At 51.6% G+C, this 19031-nt stretch overlaps 1 protein-coding gene across 1 annotated transcript in view; it reads right to left on the reverse strand.

Moving 5' to 3' along the window:
• Nucleotides 1–291: 291 nt before the first annotated feature.
• BAZ1B (bromodomain adjacent to zinc finger domain 1B) overlaps nt 292–19031 on the reverse strand; it is a 51783-nt gene continuing 33043 nt past the window's right edge. The window contains exons 11-19 of the mRNA XM_054166159.1: nt 17422–17520; nt 16519–16696; nt 15281–15466; nt 12294–12441; nt 9827–9974; nt 7902–8020; nt 3661–3812; nt 1906–2009; nt 292–1346 (exon numbers count right to left, since the gene is read on the reverse strand). Of these exons, the coding sequence (XP_054022134.1) occupies nt 980–1346; nt 1906–2009; nt 3661–3812; nt 7902–8020; nt 9827–9974; nt 12294–12441; nt 15281–15466; nt 16519–16696; nt 17422–17520 (1501 nt within the window). The 3' untranslated portion in view covers nt 292–979. The remainder of the gene's footprint in view (nt 1347–1905; nt 2010–3660; nt 3813–7901; nt 8021–9826; nt 9975–12293; nt 12442–15280; nt 15467–16518; nt 16697–17421; nt 17521–19031) is intronic.

Here is a 19031-nt window from a genome sequence, read left to right on the forward strand (position 1 = left end):
ATTTCATATAAACTGTACATGTGCCCAAGCAAGACAACTGTATCTTACAGGTGTTCTTTGTACAAGATCTCAGCTAGAAACCAGCCACTGTCAGCTAGAAAAATTAATTTAAAAAGTTCCCCAGAAGTTCCTGCTGCTCCCCTGGCCCTGCAGCTCCCTCCCCACCGGGGCTCTCCGCTATGCTTCTGGCACTGGCTTCATCCAAAGGGCTACGAGACTGGGTGCAGTTCAAGGTGAGCAGGGAAGCCATCTGCCTCCACTGAGTACAGGTGAAGAGCTGAGCTGAGAGGGAGCCTCTTTGAGAGCGTGAAGCTCCAGAGCTCGCTCCCCTAGAAGAGAGAGGGGCAAAGCAAGAGCACCTCGAAGCCGGTTGTGTTAGGATGCTGGTGAAAGCTGCAACTCCATAAATGTAAGTGCTTGCTCGTCCTATGCAGCCCTGCAGTGGGGGCTCAAAATTAACACCATATAAATATATACATACAAGAACTAGCAGCCCATTGGCCTGATGGCACCCAGTCCTTCGGTGAAGCAATCTGATCCCTCCCTGCCCCAGCTCCAGGCTGGTTTCACATCGCAGGCCGTGGACGGCCGAGGTCCTGCCGAGCTCCGGCGCTGGCTGCTCACGGAGGGGAGGAAATGGCTCAGCCCACAGCGCCCGAGCTGGGGTAGGCTTCGTGCTCCCCTCTGCCCAGCCAGGCTTTGGCCAGGACCTCCCACCTTCCCCTCCTTGCAGGACAGGCTTGTGAAGAGCTTTGTCGATTTTGCAGGAAGCAGTGAAGTCATCTCTGCTCCCTCAAAGGACGCCCAAATCCCGGAGGAAGCTGCAGGAAAATGAAAGCGAGGCCGGGCCAAAGGGAAGGCTGGATTAATAGAGAAGTGCCTGCTGCTTCCCAGCTCCCTCCAGACAACCCATCCTGCTGCCCAGCAGCGCCACAAGGCCTGCTCCAGCTCTGGCTCTCCCCCCTAGTCTCCCCATCCCTCATTTCTTCCTCTTCCGCCCTCGGGAATGTTCAAGGGGCTCCGACTCGCTGTCCCCTTCTTGCTCCTCCAGTTCCTGGCACCTGGCAGAGAGCTTCTTGTGTTTCCTGCGTGCATACGTGTGGCCAGGCAGATGTTTGTGCACCATGTCAATCAAACACTGTTCTGTCTTCTCCAGGCAGGCCAGTACGTGACTCCCGTTCTGGTTGTAGCGCTCGGCGTTGGAGAACACCTGCTTCATGTCGGAGAGGAACTCCTGCACCGAGCGGTAATCGCCACAGGAGCACTTGCTCTGCATAGTCTGGAAGTCCATAGGGTTGCTGATGACCTCAAAGTAATCTTCAGCTTCCTCAGTGGTCACTGGCTCCCTGCCGAACGAAGAGCCACAAAGATAGGAGGGAAAGGTCGGCCCCGGGGAGCCGCAGAGGAGCAGGGCTCACCCCCACCCCACGCGCTCCAGCAGCAGCGCCCCCTGCACCTCCCAGTGCTGGAACCAGCCCAGGCAGCACCTCCACAGAGCTACGGACACGGCAGCCCCACGGTGGCTGATGATGGGCAGAGGGCTGGTCCAGGCACAGGAACGTGGCAGGTATGGTCACCTCTGCTCAGTCACACCACCTACAGAGTGCCCTGCAGATCCCAGCCTCCCCTCTTCGGCCCACAGCCTACCGCTCCCTGTCACACTGCCTCAGAAGGGCACCACGTCTTCAGCCCAGCCAAGGACTGAGAGCATGGTGGTTTCTTCAGGAGCAGGCTCACCCCCTTCCTTCCCACCCATAGCTCCCTTCTGAAACCCTTGCAGCCAGCAGGTGGATCCGGCAGGACTGCAGCACGGCCGACCCACACCTACGTGCTGCCTGCAGACCGCTCTGTGCCCATGAGGAGGAGGAGGCCGAAGAGGAGGAGGAGGTGGCCCCCTGCCCTCACCTGAAGGGCCAGCTGAAGCGGTACTTGATCAGCTTGCTGAGGATTTCCTCACACTTCTGCAGCTCCAGGTTCTGGCGCCGTGTCATCTTCCTCGTTTGCAGGACCTGCCCACACAGAGGATGCTGTTAAGAGGAGGGAACTGCTGTGGGCTTTAGTGTGCAGCAAACTGTCTGCAGGCTGGGCCTCAGCAGAGATCTTCCTGTCAGCCCTGTGGTTTACAAGCTAGTGTCTCAACGGCTGGGGACACAGAGTAGTGTTTCTGCAGAACCAAAGTTCATCTTTGAGGTGCAGCCATCTTCCACAGTAATCAAGAGGTAAACTGCTCTGCTGCAGGACTTTGGATGGCAGCAGCCAAGACATGCAGTGGCAGCCTGAGTCACAAGAACAGGAACCCCATCCAGCAGCTCTGGGGAGAGGATCTCGCCAGCAGCCTGGCATTTCTCTTGGGGCACCAAGGTTTTTCATAGGCAAAGACAGCATGGTCAAAACAAGCAGCCAAAGAATAAATGACAGCAAATGGAGAGGATGAATTCCCTCTCCCTGCCTTCTCCAAGTCCCTGGCAGGCAGCACACAGGAGGCAGAGGGGAGAGAGGCTGCGGCACTGACATTGCAGAGCCGACCCTGCCAGTTTAAATACCAGAGAGCAGCTGATGCCTCCAGCACTGCTGTCCTGTACACAAGGTCAGCCACTTGCCCAGGGAACTGCAGCAGGTCAGCCACCAGCACAGGGACATCCCCTTGGCTCTGAGCACACAGCTTGTGAAGCAACACTGCTTAGGTTAGGTCTGATGACGGGAAGGCTCCACCACACAGGGCACTATTCCCGAGCCAGCGTCAGTCTCTTCCCAGGACAAACTTCAAGTCCTAGCAGAGTCCTCTTCTCCAAGCCAGTATTTTGACAGAGACTCTGACCCAGTTCTGGTAAGATTCTCCCCACCTGAATATCCTTCTAAGCTGGCTGTAGCAGCCCACGCTGGGCCTGCTGGTTTGGTTGCCCTCCCATCTGTAGTACAGACCAGCTAAAAGGACGCTGTAGATCCACTAGGCAGCCCACCCACACCCAGCATAACAAGTGGTGAGCCCAAAGCCCATGATCAAGACTGCTCATGAAGAGTGACAGGATACACCAGTGCTACCAGCCCTGGTGAGCAGACAGATGGCAGATCTAGCAGAGGCTTGTGACGTGGCCCACGGGGCTAGAGTATCCTCACACATCCCCCGTGTCCTTCCCCAGGACTAACAGCACAGGGCAGCTCCACCCTGCCTAGCATGCACACACACAGAGGATTGCTCTGTTTTATTCTTTCAATGTCAAGTGAAACCTAAACCAGTCAAATTATGTCCTAGAGGTTGGGGAGTGACCATATGACAACAACTGTCAGAAAACAGCCAAGGCTGGGGAGCAAGGGTCCAGCATTGCTGGCATTCTCTGACCGTGCAGGACCCCCTCGGGCCCCCACCTCTCTGCAGAGACATATGGCTACTATTTAAAACCCTTTAACAAGCTGCAGGCTGCCTGCTGCTCAAGGGGGACAACGTGTGAAAGCGGCTGGGGGAAGATGCCTGGCATATCTGCGCTCCCTTTGCGGCGGGCCCTTGAGGATATGGCTCCTTTGTTAGCCTGCCCCAGCCCGGCCCGGCTCTCACAGCACGATCCAGGGTATGGCTTTGGGAAGGGGAGGGGAGGAAGTGTGACACCTGTTTGTTTATAAGTCATGATGTGAGCAGCCTCCAGGGAGCAATTTGCCTCTTACCAGCTCATCAATGTCTGCGCCGTTGACAGGTGCAGCCCGCTGCCGGGGTCCCCTGGCAGGGTGCAGAGATTGCTTCTTCCTTTGGTGCCTTCCCTGCCTCGAGGAGTACATGGCTGTGCTCTGCTTGCCCCGGGCTGCCTTCCTGGGCCTCACTGAAACACAGAAGCCACAGGCTTAGAGGAATGGGTTAAACCTGAAAGCAGAGATCACCAGCCCTTTGCCCAGCGCAGAGGGGAGCTGGGGAACCCACAGACAACTGCAACCAGCCTTATCAGGGCTTATCAGCCTCTAGAGGGTGGGGGTCAAGAGGATGGGGCCAGGCTTTTCAGTGTTGCTCAGTGACAGGCTAAGTGGCACTAGGCACAAACTGCAACCCAGGAGGTTCTACATTAACAGGAGGCAAAAATTCTTTCCTGTGAGGGAGAACTGGATCAGGCAGCCCAGAGAGGTGGTTGTGGAGTCTCCATCTCTGCAGGAGTTCCCCCTGGACATTGTGATCCTGGGCAACCTTCTCTGGATGACATTGCTTTAGCAGGGGGGTTGGACTAGATGATCCCCACAGACCCCTTCCAACTCCCACCCTTCTGTGATTCTGTGACCCAGCTTCTTGTCAGCCTGTCCTCACTCAGCACATGCTTGTGTCAGCCATGCTCTTGATACCCTCTCCAGTGAGATAGGAGGGTAATCACCTCCTGTCCAAAGAGAGGCCACTGCTGCCTGGCAACAGCTTTCTGTCAAAGGGTGGTCTCACAGGCTAGCCAACAGCACTGGCAGACCCTTGAGCTCCAAGGAGACCTGGGAGCTTCCAAGCTCCTCAGCCACAGGTACAGCTTGCCCAGTGCTGCAACAATCCCCCTCAGCCCGCAGGACCTATGTGCCTGGACCCTGACACACTGGGACTTGATGAAGGGCAGGGGAAGTAATGCAAGGTCAGTGCCTCAACTGCAGCACTCTTCTGAAAGCACCAGGAGCAGAAAACTTCAGTTTGCCCAGTTGCCAGTGCTCCTTACTGGCTTGGGACTGGGGCTCTTCTCAGCAGTGGCCAATGACAGCACAAGGGGCAGTGGTGGAAGTTAAGGCATAAGAAGTTTTTTTCCCCCATGAGGATGACAGAGGCCTGGACCAGGCTGCCCAGGGAGGTTGTGGAGTCTCCCTCTCTGGAGATACTCAAAACCTGCCTGGATGTGTGCCTGTGTAATCTGGTGTAGGTGATCCTGCTCTGGTTGGACTGGATGATCTTTCAAGGTCCCTTCCAGCCCCTGAAATTGTGTGATTCTGTGATTTTCCAAGCACTGAGCAGCGGCCCACACAGCGGGATAAGCCAGTTGTTAAACCCCCCTGCAAAGCGAAGTGCGTGCAGGGGGAGTGTCAGGTTACTGCAGCCGGGAGCTGCTCCACGTGCTGCAAGGGGGAAACAATGGGATCTTATTCCCCAAGCCCCTGGCTGCTGCATTAGATCCCCAGGGAAGGCACTTGGCCTGCTGGCCAGGCTGCCTGTCAGAGCCCTCCGCTGATGGCGGCGCAAGTGTGCTGACGCACGCACCCCCATCTTAAGTTTCTCCTGTGCCCCCCTCTGGATCAGCAGAATGAGTTGTGGTTTATTTCACAGAATCACAGAATTTCAGGGGCTGGAAGGGACCCTGAAAGACCATCAGTCCAACCCCCCTGCCAGAGCAGGGTCACCTATACCAGATCACACAGGAAGGCATCCAGGTGAGTTTTGAGCATCTCCGGAGAGGGAGATTCCACAATCCCCCTGGGCAGCCTGCTCCAGGCCTCTGTCTCCCTCACAGGGATATTTACATGAAACTTACTATGCCTCAACTTCCACCACTGCCCCTTGTGCTGTCAGTGGGCATCACCAAGCAGAGCCTGGCTCCATCCTCTCAGGACTCACCCTTTACACGTTTATAAACATTGCTGAGGACACCTCTCAGTCTCCCCTGCTCTAAGCTAAAGAGCCTTCAGCTCCCCCTCATACAGAAGATGTTCCATGCCCTTCATCATCCTCATGGCTTTGCACTGGACTCTCTCAAGCAGCTCATTGTCTTTCTTGACCTGAGGGGCCCAGAACTGGACACAATATTCCAGATGCAGCCTCACCAGTGCAGAGTAGAAGGGGAGGAAAACCTCTCAAGTCCTACTGGTCACACCCCTTCTAATCCACCCCAGAATGGCATTGGCCTTCCTGGCCACAAGAGCACATTGCATTCTTTCCCTAGGCCAAGCTCCTTCCACCTGTGTCCAGTTCTGGGCCCCTCAGCTTAGGAAAGATGTTGAGATGCTGGAAGGTGTCCAGAGAAGGGCAACAAAGTTGGGGAGGGGTCTGGAGCACAGCCCTGTGAGGAGAGGCTGAGGGAGCTGGGGTTGCTTAGCCTGGAGAAGAGGAGGCTCAGGGGAGACCTTATTGCTGTCTTACAGCTACCTGAAGGGAGGTTGTAGCCAGGTGGGGGTTGGTCTCTTCTGCCAGGCAAGCAGCACCAGGACAAGAGGACACAGTCTCAAGTTGCACCAGGGGAGGTTTAGGCTGGATGTGAGGAAGAAGTTTTTCCCAGAAAGAGATTGGCCATTGGGATGTGCTGCCCAGGGAGGTGGTGGAGTCACCATCACTGGAGGTGTTTAGGAAGAGCCTGGATGGGCTGCTTGGTGCCATGGTTTGGTTGATTAGATGGTGTTGGGCGATAGGTTGGACTCGATAATCTCGAAGGTCTCTTCCAACCTGGTTAATTCTGTTTTATTCTATTCTGTCAGGTTCTTGTTGAATAGAGCTGCACCCCTCCAGCATGCTGCAGCACTTCATCTAACCCCAGGCCTGGCCAATAAATCAAAGCTGCAGGGCCCCCCTGCGCACGGCGGGGCCGGGGGCCGGCCGCCTGCTGTCGCTCCGCTTGTGTGTCAAGCGTGTGGCACGTGTTAAATGTCTGACAATCCACCAGGCTAGGTTCTATCCCTCAGGATAAACTCCACCAGGATTAATGGGACTTCTCTCTTAAAACAGAAGGAAAAAAAAAAAAGTTTTCCAGCCTGACCTTTCCATGTTAATGCTCTTTAAAACCAAGGGGGGGGGGGTCGGGGGGGATGTTGCATTCGAGTGCTTTTATTTTTAGTGACTCTAACCCTCTTTTGCTATTGTTTGGAAACCTTGGCTCAGCTCCTGACTTGGCCCTCCAACACAGGCTGAACGGGCTCCAAGTGTGGACATGGATACACCGCAGAACAACAAGCAGTGTACACAGCCAGGGTATCAGTGAACATCCCTGCAACCAGAATAAAGCCAGGGAAGCAAGGCTGAGAGACCCGGGCGGAAACCCTGGAGAGGACACGGGATAATCCCCTGGGCTTGGGGCTCCAGATCCCACCATCTGCCCTGGGTGAGGCAATCTGAAGTTAATTTTATGTCAGTCAAGGGCATTTTGACAGAAAGCAAAGGCTGGCAGCGTGCCATTCCAAGGCTGCTCTTTGCAGTGCAGCGGGTTGCCCAAATGAGGCAGAGTCAAATTCCCCTAAAAACAAAGTGGAGAGACAAACTGCAGAGTGGTTGAGTGGAGAAGCAGTCATTGAGGAACCTAGAAAAAAAAAATTGCTCTTTCATTCCACTCAGCTGCCCAGGAATAAGCCAGGAATGCATCCTGAGTGGTCTCTGTATGCAACCGAAGGGTGCCGGCAGTCGAGGCCACAGGGCAGCTCCAGAACTGTGCCTTCCCACAGGAATGGGCAGAGGAAGTGCCAGTCCTGCTGCTGGGAAACACCTCCCTGCCAAATCACTAGAAATCCTGCCCTGAAGAGGCTATGAGCTGCTGGGAAGAGAAAAAGCAAGGAGAAAGGCTTGTGGTTAAAGCTCCATGAGCATTTATCAACAGCAATCCAGTTTACCAACAAACCCTGGAGGTGCAGACAGCCAACACCAGTGACTGATAACGCTGTTGCCTCACTCTGCCCTGCTGCAGGCTCTGCTGACTGCCCCTCAGCAGTGTCCCCAGGGGACTGGCTGGGCAGCCAGTGAGAGCTCACCACAGTTTGAATTGTTGCTAGTGCTGACCCTACACAAGAGTTCACCCCAGCTGCCCACGTAACGCACAGCACAACCACAGCCTTCCCCTGTGACATCATCTCCCCCCGTTTCTGAGCAAGAACCTGTTGAGGGTGAGGAAAAGCCCAAGTCCCAGATAGGATCAAGACTTTGGACACTGAAAGCAGAGGCTTAACATTTTCTATCATTTCCTGCATGGTCAAAGCCTTACATTTCAGCCCAGCAACTTCATAATCTTCCTCCTCCTCTTCTTCCTCTTCAGCATCTGGTTCATCAGAAGCTTCCTCACCTTCTTCACCTTCATCCTCAGCAGAATCCTCTGCATAGCTCCTAGAGTAAGGGAGGTAAAGGCATTTGTTGTACCAGAGCCTGGGCATCAGAGGCCCTGGGCCCTCTCTCCTGTTAGTTTCCAGGCAGAGACATGCTGACCGCCTCAGTGCAAAATAAACCCCCAGTCTCAGACTGAAGCAGTTTACTGTATTCCAGAGAGTATCCAGTGGTAGCTACAACTAAGAGGGCACTTCCCAGGCTATTGTCTCAACATCTGGGCTGAAAATCCCCAACAGCTCCATCTGTGTATGTTTTTTTGCTGTTCTAGGCACCTTGACCATGTGATTACAGCTTTAAAGACTGTGCTTGCTGGGCAATTTACTCCTCCCCGAGAGGAGGTGCTGCTGTTTTGTCCAGGTCTGCAGGCCTGGCCTGAGGAGTTTCAAAAGGAGTTTGGTTTGGGTTTTTTTTTTCTGCTTCTGCTGGAATATTTCCCCATTATCTCCTTCCAGTGTCATACCCCATGCTTGTGCACTATAGGAAACAGCCCTCATTTGGTATTAGTCACAGCTAAGCTTGTATTTACTAATGAGCTGAGCATCTGGATTCTCATGTCCTGATGTCAGAAGCCACAAGACTCCCTGCTCAGGACAGTTCTGACTTGCTGAACGTGTCTGCTAAAGCATTCAAACCATTACAAAACCAGGAAAAGGAAAACAGCTTGCATAGGCAAAAGGGGACAAAGGCAAAGCTGCTGTGGGAGTCTCAATCCTCTAGAGAAAGAGGATCTTGAGCTGCAAAAGGAATAAGAATAAGCTACCACAATAATGGGGGAAAGTGCTCCCAGGCTGACATTTTTCCCTGCCTCAGCTAAGAAGACAAGAGCAGAAAGCAGATAACAAGACAGGTGTTCCCCCACCTGATGGCTCCCATCCAGGAGCCAAGCAGCTTGCAGGTGACAGTGGCACATCAAAGGAACTATGATCTCAGGCAAGAACAGCTGCACTCAAGCCCTGTCACTTTTGTACAAGCCTTATGAACTCTTAAATGGTGCCCAGGGAGTAAGTAATACTTTTAAGGCCATACACCACCTGCACGTTACAAGCTGGTACACCTCTCATTGTGCTGCTGCTCTGGCAGGGAGGATCTATTGACTGCTTATGCTTCAGATGCCATTTGATAGCCTCACCTCACTGACAAGAGGGTAGATGCAGCACAGAGTCTGAATCAGCAGGAAACAGGAAAATACATCTCACACACATTTAACTTTCAGCTTGTAGTTCAAAAAACCTCTTCAACCCCTCACTGTCAGGAGGCAGCTACTGATTTCTGCTGCACAGAGCAATTCCTCCTCAAGTCTTATTCCCTCTGTAGCCCTAAACACTCTTGCTTTGTTAGGGTTAGTAGGTCCAGAAAACCATCAGAGTGGCATTTTGTGGGCTGATTTTCAGGAGCACAGCAGTGGCTAAACTGCAGCCTGAAGTAACCTCTGGTCTGCCAAGAGCACAACAGTAGCTCAGCCCAGTGGTCTGCAGAGCTTCAGTGCTACCAATTACACTGCCACAAAAAAGCAAGCCAGCTCAGAGGAAACAACAGCCCCTAGTGTATCTCATTTTGGGTGATGTTTTGAGAGTGCTTTCATTGCTAAACATGAAGTTGTTGGTTAAAAGTGCTGAAGCTGCCATGGGTCAGTACCACACAGGTGTGCTGAAGAAACAGCCCCAAAATAACTGCTTTGCTGTTGGTCCAGCGGCACCGAGTTAACCAGGCCAGACTGGTTTGTTTCAGACTGGTTTGGTTGTCTTGGGAAAGGCATGGCAGGAGCTGTGCAGCAGTGCTGGTGCAAAGGAGTGGAGGGTCACTCACCTGCCTCGTGAGCTGCGCCTGGCAGTGGAAGGCTGGCACGCTGGGCACTGCCATTCGCCCTCCGGTATCTCGTAGAGCGCCGGCCGCAGGCAGAACAGGTGGAAGGCTTTGTTACACTCATCACACAGGATCAGCTTGTCATCCTCACCTAGGACAGGAGCAACTTACTTGTAACCAGTGCCACAGCTCTGCTCGACTCAAAAAGCAGAAGGTGCTACAGTGCTGGAGGTCAGGACAAGGCAAGAGAGAGATGGCAAAGCATTGTCTGACAGCAGGGACCCTTCCTCCTCGCTTAGAATAGAATAAACCAGGTTGGAAGAGACCTTTGAGATCATCGAGTCCAACCTATCACCCTACACCATCTGATCAACTAAACCATGGCACCAAGCAGCTCATCCAGTCTCTTCCTAAACACCTCCAGTGATGGTGACTCCACCACCTCCCTGGGCAGCACATCCCAATGGCCAGTCTCTCTTTCTATGAAGAGCTTCCTCCTAACACCCAGCCTAAACCTCCCCTGGGTGCAGCTTGAGACTGCGTCCTCTAACTTCCACCACTGCAGTGCAAACCAGCAAGGTTTAAAAATAAACAAGCAAAACAATGCAGAGTCCAGTGCCCTGCAAAGATTTCATGTGAGGAAAAGGTAGAAGCCTGCCAAATAGGTTCCACCCATGCTAAATCTCAAGGCAAACACAGGGAAAGAGAAATTTGCTGCATGGATGCCCAAGAGCTTAGCAAGAAGCTATAAACACAGCCAGTCTTATTTTAGCCTTAGTCTGGTCAACCTGCACAGCATCTTCTAAGGTAGCAAGCCCATAGAGAAAAGAAATCAGTATGCAGCAGAACTAGTCCCTCTGTGCTTCTCAGTGATGCAGGGGAAGAGGGAGACAGCCCTGAGCCAGCTATTTCATTTACTGAAGAGGAGAGGAAAAAAAAGCAAGTGCAGAGAGCTTGCCAGCACATCTCATTCTCTAACAACCCAGCTCTTACTTCTGTGAAACTAATCTCTTAAGTCTCAGGTGAGCCCCCCCCCCCTAACATCCTAGGATCCCCTCTAAACAGCACTTTTTGAACTGGTCTGGAATATCCCTGAGGCTCCACAGTGAAGGAGGCTTTTGCACCAGTTCAGCCCTTAATTTCTTTCAAGGGGTGGATGGCACAGCCTTGGTAAACAAAAGTGGCCCAGCACTCTCTCAGAGGTCTGCCTGCCCTCATTCCCACTAGTGTCTCAGCAAATAGAAAGTGAGACAACAAGCACATGATGAGGCAGAGTGTTCTACCAAGCTCTTTCTCCCAGGCTTCCATCCAAAAGGAGAGGTTATGGCAGAACAAACACTGGCACTTTGGTGACACCCTTTCCACTACTTCCCCCTCCACCTGCAAGACTCTAAAGTCTTTCATCCTATAGTGCATACAGAAAAGGCAGCCCCTTGTCTCCTACTGGACTTGATGATCCCTGGAGGTCCCTTCCAACCCCAAGCATTCTGTGATTTGGTTACTTCCCCAGCTAGTAAGGCTTCCAGCTCATTGAGCAGTTCCACTCCCAGTTTAGCCTCAAAAATGCCACCTTGCTCTCCCCCATTTGGCTACAACCTTCCCATCCTCTCCTTGCTCATTCCTTTGGTAAGATGAGCTGAACTGACAAGGCTGAAAGACCCAAAGACCATTCCAACTCAAAACTAAACCAGGGAATGGACAGTGGCACAAGCATTCCCAGAAGGATTTGTAGATGACTTGTGTCCAAGTACCCTAAGCATCCAGGGGACAGCAGCTCTGCAGTGTTCTGCAAGACTGTGTCCTGGTTTCATAAGAAGAGTTTATTGGCATCAGGGTCAAAGGCTTCTGTGAGACCAACACTTCAGACTGTAAACCCTGATGGTCAAAACTCGGTTCTGGGCCCCTCAATTTAAGAAGGAAACTGAGACTCTTGAACATGTCCAGAGATGGGCAATGAGGCTGGGGAGAGGTCTCGAGCACAAGCCCCACAAGGAGAGGCTGAGGGAGCTGGGGTTGTTCAGCCTGGAGGAGGCTCAGGGCAAACTTTATTGCTATCTACAACTACCTGAAGGGAGGTTGTAGCCAGCAGGGGGTTGGTCTCTTCTCCCAGACAACCAGCACCAGAACAAGAGGGCACAGTCTCAAGCTGTGCCAGGGGAAGTTTAGGCTGGAGGCGAGGAGAAAGTTCTTCCTAGAGAGAGTTGTTAGCCATTGGAATGTGCTGCCCAGGGAGGTGGTGGAGTCCCCATCCCTGGAGGTGTTCAGAAAGGGACTGGACGTGGCACTTGGTGCCATGGTTTAGTAGCCATGAGGTGTTGGGTGAGAGGTTGGACTTGATGATCTCTGAGGTCTTTTCCAACCTTATTGATTCTATGATTCTCAGGGCAGAGCCAGAGGGACAGACTGGAAGGCTGCATCGCCTGAGCAGGGCAGGGGGAGCGTGGGGACAGCGTGGGGCAGGACTTCCTACCTTTCTTGCGACACACTTTGCACCTGGCATTCTCTGCAGACATATCCCACTTGATGCAGGCATCCAGCATCCCCAGCAGCACGTGCATGCGGGAGAAGGTCTGGGCCTCGCGGATCGCCGTCTTCCACTTCTCCGTGGCCGAAGCGACCTGCAGACAGACCTGACGGCTTACAACCACGCACACAGACCAGCTCCCTACAGCCTCAAGGTGGGTGTTTTTTTCCTCCCCTCCCCCTGTCCTTTAGAGCTGGGGCCCTTCATAAGCAAAGCTGGACTCTGTGTTTCTTTCCTTCCACGGAGCCTCAGCAGCCCTGTCTGTGGTTTAGCCGTCCCCAGCCTCACTGGAGCAGACAGTTTGTTCCTAACAGTGGAGCCCTTTTGCATTTCACGGCCAGGCTGAAACAACCTACGTGAACTCCACTAAATTCTTGTTCTGAAAGTCTAACCCAAATAATCAGCAGGCTAAGAAAATAAAAGGCAGAAATCTAGCCCTGTAAAAAAAAAAGTGGGGGGGGGGGGATGAAAAGTTAGGAGACAGCTGGCAGCGCCACTTGAGTGCGGTGGATTGGAGCAGGCTGTGCTGCCCTCCAGTGGGTACTGCAGGGACACTGAGACCATCAGCAAGACCTGCCACAGGCTTGGTTGGTCCTCCTGGTTCTCTTGAGCTGCTCAGCTGGCAAAAGGTGACATCAGCTACAATTGGATTTGACAGGCAAAGCACTGGGAGCCCCAAACACGAAAGCAGCTGCTTTCCTGAGACGAGATGACCTCAGCGCGTGTGAAATCCCAGAATTAGCTGCAAGTGGGGACCACAGCATTAAACCTGAGATTTGCACCGAGGCAACTGCTGGAGTCTGCACATAGCAGGCCACATGTGAAAGCCCCAGCCCGGCTCTGGAGGGTTAGAAACAGAGTTTGTGGCAAATCGGAAATGCACCAGAACAGAGAAGTAATCCGGAGCCACCGCGCGCTCCACTCCAACGCTAATCCTTTGCTTTACAACAATGAGGTGACAGCCTAGACATGACAGGGACATAATAGGACTCAAGTTAATGTTCTTCTACCCCAGGAGAATGAAAAAACAAAACACTGAAGTGTCAGATGGGAAAAAATTCTCAACTCTGCAACTGACAGCAGTTTGGGAGCCAAACAAAACCCGGGTTTTTGCAGCGTTGCACATTCTCCCCCGCCTGAATCCGAGGAAGCACAGCATACATTAGATGCTTGGAAAAACACACAAACTGCTCTAAAATGCCAACATCCCTGCTGCCACTGCTAGTGTGGGACCTGGAGCCCGAGACACTGGAGGCAAACGGAAACCTGCGCAGTCTGCTGCGGCAGGCGACACAGCTCTGTGCTGTTTCGTCGCAGGGCATTGTCGAGGTGCTTCACATACTGTGTAATTGATTTTCCAACGACCCGTTCCATGGCTTGTGCTGTTATAGCGTACTGGGGGGAACTGCTGGGCCAAGATAAATCTGCAAAAGATGTTGGCAAGTTTTTTGCTGAAGATTTTTCTCCCCAGGCCTGTGGAATTCAGCAGATTTTTTCGCCTCGCTGCCCAAGCATCATGAGACCGTGGCGTTTTAGCAGCGCCATTATCGAGGGAGCTCAGACTGCCAACTAGGCAAAACAGGAGGCTGAAAGGAGTTACTTCGATACCCTCCTGACTGGAGAGGAGAGCAATGTAGCAGGGAAAACAAAAGAAAAGCCACAAAAACACCAAAAGACAAACCCTCAGCCACGTTTCAGCTTCAGAGGGGCAGCAAATCCTGCTTTGGGAAAGGGGGACACGCCTCCAGCTAGAAAGGCTCTCGTCTGCTATCCCAAGGCAACAGAAATCCCCTCTGAACAGCTGAAACAGTAATTGCTGAGTTGTGAAGCTGCTCTTTGAGGTATTGTCTGCAGGTGCAGACTGACCCTCCCCTGGGCTTTTCCCTTGCAAACACTGCTGACAGCAAGCAGCAGGGGGATTAACCTACCCCTGCTCTTCAGAGGCACTCACGCTCCAATGTCACTCCGCAAGGAGGTCACAGATTCCCTGTCCTATTCTGGGAGAGTGTAGAGTGCTACTGCCACTGGAAATGGGAACCTTTGCACAAACACAGAGGCACAAGACTGATTTTCAGGAACTGCTGTAAGCCAAGTCTGCATAATCTTGTGCCTCTCAGCAGCATGATCTGTCTGTGTAGCTGAGCCAGCAGGAACCCTCGGTGCAGACAATTGTGTCAGCAAACGGGTGCCTATTAAGCCATAACTTGTTTCTCACAGGGAAAATGACACATAACCATACCACAGGACTGCAATTTCACTCCTACAGTCTGTAAGTACATTAAGTGTGGTTTTCCAGTGCAGTTGGGCTCTATTTTACCTGCTATGTACTCTCAGGGCAGTTCTGGCTCTAAAAGACTTCATAATTCTTGGCTTGTGCAGGGGATTTGTCTTTAAAAGCCTAAGAGTCAGGTTTTTTTTTTCCACTGGGTAACTATATCTAAGATCCAGGCTGCTCTTTCAAGGTCATTTATAAAGCTTCTCTGCTTTAGCAAAATAAAAAAAGAAGCTTGCTCCAGGTAAACTGAGGCAAAACACCCCAAACCCCTAACAAAACCCCAACCCCAAACCTAAACAAACCTCAAAACCTAACATAAAAAGGAGGCTGAATGCTGCTTGCACCACCACCAATGTCTACAAAACTCTTGAGTAAGGTAAGAAAGCACTGCAGAAGTGTGCTCATGTCTCTGGGCACAAGACAGAAGCCAGTGCTCCAGAGGAAGACCTGCATGATGCTATGCTGAGACTGGCAACACTGAAATCTGCAATGGAATTCCTCAGTATGGTTTTCATTTTCCCAGCACCTTTGCTCTTTTAAGATAAACAGGGAACACTTGGCCTCAAACAACAAGCCCACTGCACTCCAAACCTGGAATGGGGAGAAGCTACTCAGGATTTAGTACCTGATGAAACCAGAGCCCTCAAGTGAGCAATACCTTAGCTTCTTCTGCCATTTTCTTGTCTTCATCTATCTCCTCAGCCTTGGCAATGTAGTCCTCTCCTTGGTGTTTCCTTCTCTTCTGCTTGGGGGCCATGAAACCTTGCAGAAACTTCTTAACCACACCAGCTTGCAGTGCAATCACACACTCTCCAAAATCCTTCAGGCTCTCTAGTGAGTACACCTGTCAGAGAGAGCATATGATGATCAGCATGGGAACAGTTGGGTGGCACCCCCCATGCTGCTTTAGGTGGGTCTGGCCTGCAAATGGGTACATGTGATACTTAAGACAGTGCTGTTATCCACCATACTTGGTTATAGACTCAGCATACTGCTGCTGCTTCTGCTGGGGTTCATACATAGCTGATGATCATGCATAGCACTGCTCAGAAACAAGCATCATGCCTTGAAAAAAATCCACCCCAAAAAGCCCCAAAACCCCAACCCATGATGACCAAGCACAAAGCCATTCTTTCGCTCCTTAAGCAACTTTGTTTTCCCCCCCTCTTAACACTTAAGGCTTTATCTACACAAGGAAGTCTCTGCAGTGGCCCAGGATGCAGCTTAAACAAAGCTCTAACCATTCCAAAGACAGACATCATCATCTTTGAGGAGGAGGAGCACAGACTAGTCACAGGAGTGTGCACTTCACCCACATCAGGCACATTCATCCTGTCCTCAAGACACTCAGTGCACTGGTAAAGCTCATGTGAGTTAGGCTGAATGAGCTAGAGAACCAAGAATTCATGCTTTCATTGACTGCACAGTAACTTCCTTGTGCTGACATACCCATGAACATCCTTTAGGTCCTGGAACTGGGCCACAATCATTACCCCAAGCCTAAAATGGTCTGAACTGCTGAAAAAACCAAAACAACTGCAAAAATGTCAATGTGCTGCCTCAACAAGAGACACTGGCTCTGACACAGAAGCTGAAGAGGAGCTACAGCATCTTCTGCTAATCATCCATCAAGAAGTCCACCACCAGATGCAGGAGATGGGGCAATTTAACAGCTGTGCAGGACACCCAGCTCCAACATTATGGCCCACCTACACCACAATGACCTCAATCTAACAGCCATGCAACCCTTGACTAGTTTAGAAAGAGAAGACACGTGGGAAGAAACCCCAAACTGTCTGATCCTCTTCTCTAAGCAGAACAAGAGACTCAAGACCTCCTACAGAAAGGATCAGTTGGTGCTTGTCATACTCAGTACTATTTTGTCTTTTCACTCACTCTTGCTTCATATTCTGGTATCACATCAACATAACCCAGGCCTCCCTTTTGCAGCCGGGTTGCGACCTCTATCAGATCGCTCCGGAGGTAGTTCAGCAGCTCCTGGTTGCCGTCACAGGATTTCAGGCCCAAGTTCTGTTTCCGTGCCAAATGGATAGAGTGAGTGATGTCCTGATACCTGCAAAATCAAAACCACCCTTTGAATACACACAGGCCACTGCCCTGGGAGCTCTGCAGGCACTGAGGAGACAGTGGTGCCCATCAGGATCTGCATGCTCTACCAGTGCAGAGCCTCCTGTGAAAGCTGCTTGAAAGCAGGTGGCAGCTGAGGCTCAGAGGGGAACAGCACTGCTTTGGTTTCCAGTTGCAAGGAGCAGCTCAAATTGAGACAGATCCTCTTCACACTTTAGAGCATTACTGATCAAGAACCTGCAGTTACAGTATCATAGTACATTAAAGGTTGCAAGGGACCTCCAGAGATCATCCTAGTCCAACCCCCCTGCCAAAGGAGGATCACTTCGAGTAGTCTGCACAGGAATGCATCCAGATGGGTTTTGCAAGTCGCCAGAGAAGGAGCCTCCACAACCTCTCTGGGCAGCCTGTTCCAGTGCTCTGTCACCCTCACTGTAAAGAAGTTTCTCCTCCTGTTGAGGTGAAATCTTCTATGTCCAAGCTTGAACCTGTTGTTTCTTGTCTTATTAATGTGCACCACTGAAAAGAGCTTGGCCCTCTCCACTTACTGCCCAGCAAAGCAGCTGTTTCACACCCTCAATATCCCCTCCTCTTCAGCAGGGCAGGACCAAAGCACAGTGCAGAAGGCTGCCCAGGGCTGGCAAGGCTTGGTGTGACAAGGACACAGGGACTCTGAGAAGGCACAGAGAGGCAGAGACAAAGCAGGCTCACTTTTTCTCCAGCCGCTCCTTCAGCTGGCTCTCTCTCACTCCTTGGGGGTGCAGGCAGTCCAGCAGCTCATCCAAATCCTTCTGACTGTCACAGAGAAACCTGAAAGATACAACATGCACCAACATCAGCTAATGCCCTTCTGCCAACCAGCTGACAAGTATTAGTGGGCAGGGATGACAAATAAGTCATCCCCCAACCCCATGGAGCAAGGTGAAACGCAGCCAAGAGTGCTGCCATAAGCAATGTGATTCAGACTGGCCCTGCTTCAAGGCCCCAAAGTGTGGCCAATTCCAGGGCAAAGAAAAACAAAACTAAAACAAACACAGAACTGATTTATAGATCCCCCCCTCCAAGTTCATTAAATCACTGGCATTTGGATTTAGTCATCTACCCCAGGGACTAGATCCACTAAGCTGCAGGCAGTTGAAGTAATCTGAATGTCATTCTTGATGCACCAGGAGAGATGAAGAGGCTGTGCACTGCATAGCCTGGCAACTCCATCACTCCTCCTGCAGAGCCTTCCACTTTTCTTTAACCCATCAAGTCCCTTTATGACCAACAGGTATGTCCTGGCTCATACCACATCTGCTGCTGATGTGTATTTGTGACTGTGAAGCCTGTGCCCTCCTTTCTAAGCAGCTTGCTTTAGCTTGAAAGCTCCAATGCAGGCTGTGGAAACCACTTTAAACCTTTCTGCTCACCAAGTCCTTCAGGACAGCAATGGTGACTTCGAGATCTAATGTGGAGAATCATTGCAGACTTCTCCACACAAAGCATTCTCTCTGCAGTTTCAAAGTACAGTTGAGTTTCAATGCTGGGTTGTAGCTTTGAGACAGGCTGAAACTCTGCTCTTTTCCTCCTCTTTTCCCTAACTCTACTCCAGGATGCCATGGAGCCTCCTCACCTGGTGGGTGTGGGGAGTCCATAAGAGCTTCAGTGCTCACTAAGAGAACACTGATTATGTATCTTCTACAAGAGGATTGCTCCTTAGAAGAAGGAAGTGAGGGAACAGACTTCTGCTAAATGAAGAGAAATGACTGTAGAATATTTGCTTCCTTGGGGCAAATCCTGGGATTGGTCCTCCTAAGCCATATTTCAGTATGGAGAATCATACTGAACATGGGAATGGCATAAACCAGGATTCAAACCAGTTGCCCTGCAGAGGACTGTTTCTCAGGCATGCTGAGAAGGTTGCTTAAGTCATGATGAAACAACATCAGTCACTGCTGGGGATGCACCATAGAATCCAGAAAAACATCCAGGAAGACCACATCTGAGCTTTCTCAGCTTTCCCCCATGGCTACAAATCCAAGAGGGAATTCCCTGCAGTTTTGTCTTACTGTACAAATGAAAGGCACTGGAAAGAGCCAGCACATGCTGCTGGGATACTCCAGTGCTCCCTGGTTTAGGAAAGACAGCACTTGGCCAGCACAAAAAGCAGATACCATCCTTCAAAGAGAGCTAAAGTTAAGCCCTGGCACAAGTTTGACCCTGCTGAAAAGAAAATGGGACAGGGAAAGGAGAACATCTGCAAGAGGTACTTGAGTCTACCCAACTCACCCTGAGAGCAAGAACTGGGATTTTTTGGGACAGAGAAGTGTTCTGTATCA

The sequence above is a fragment of the Dryobates pubescens genome, chromosome 13 (genome assembly GCF_014839835.1).
Source record: "Dryobates pubescens isolate bDryPub1 chromosome 13, bDryPub1.pri, whole genome shotgun sequence".
Classification (NCBI taxonomy): Eukaryota; Metazoa; Chordata; class Aves; order Piciformes; family Picidae; genus Dryobates; species Dryobates pubescens.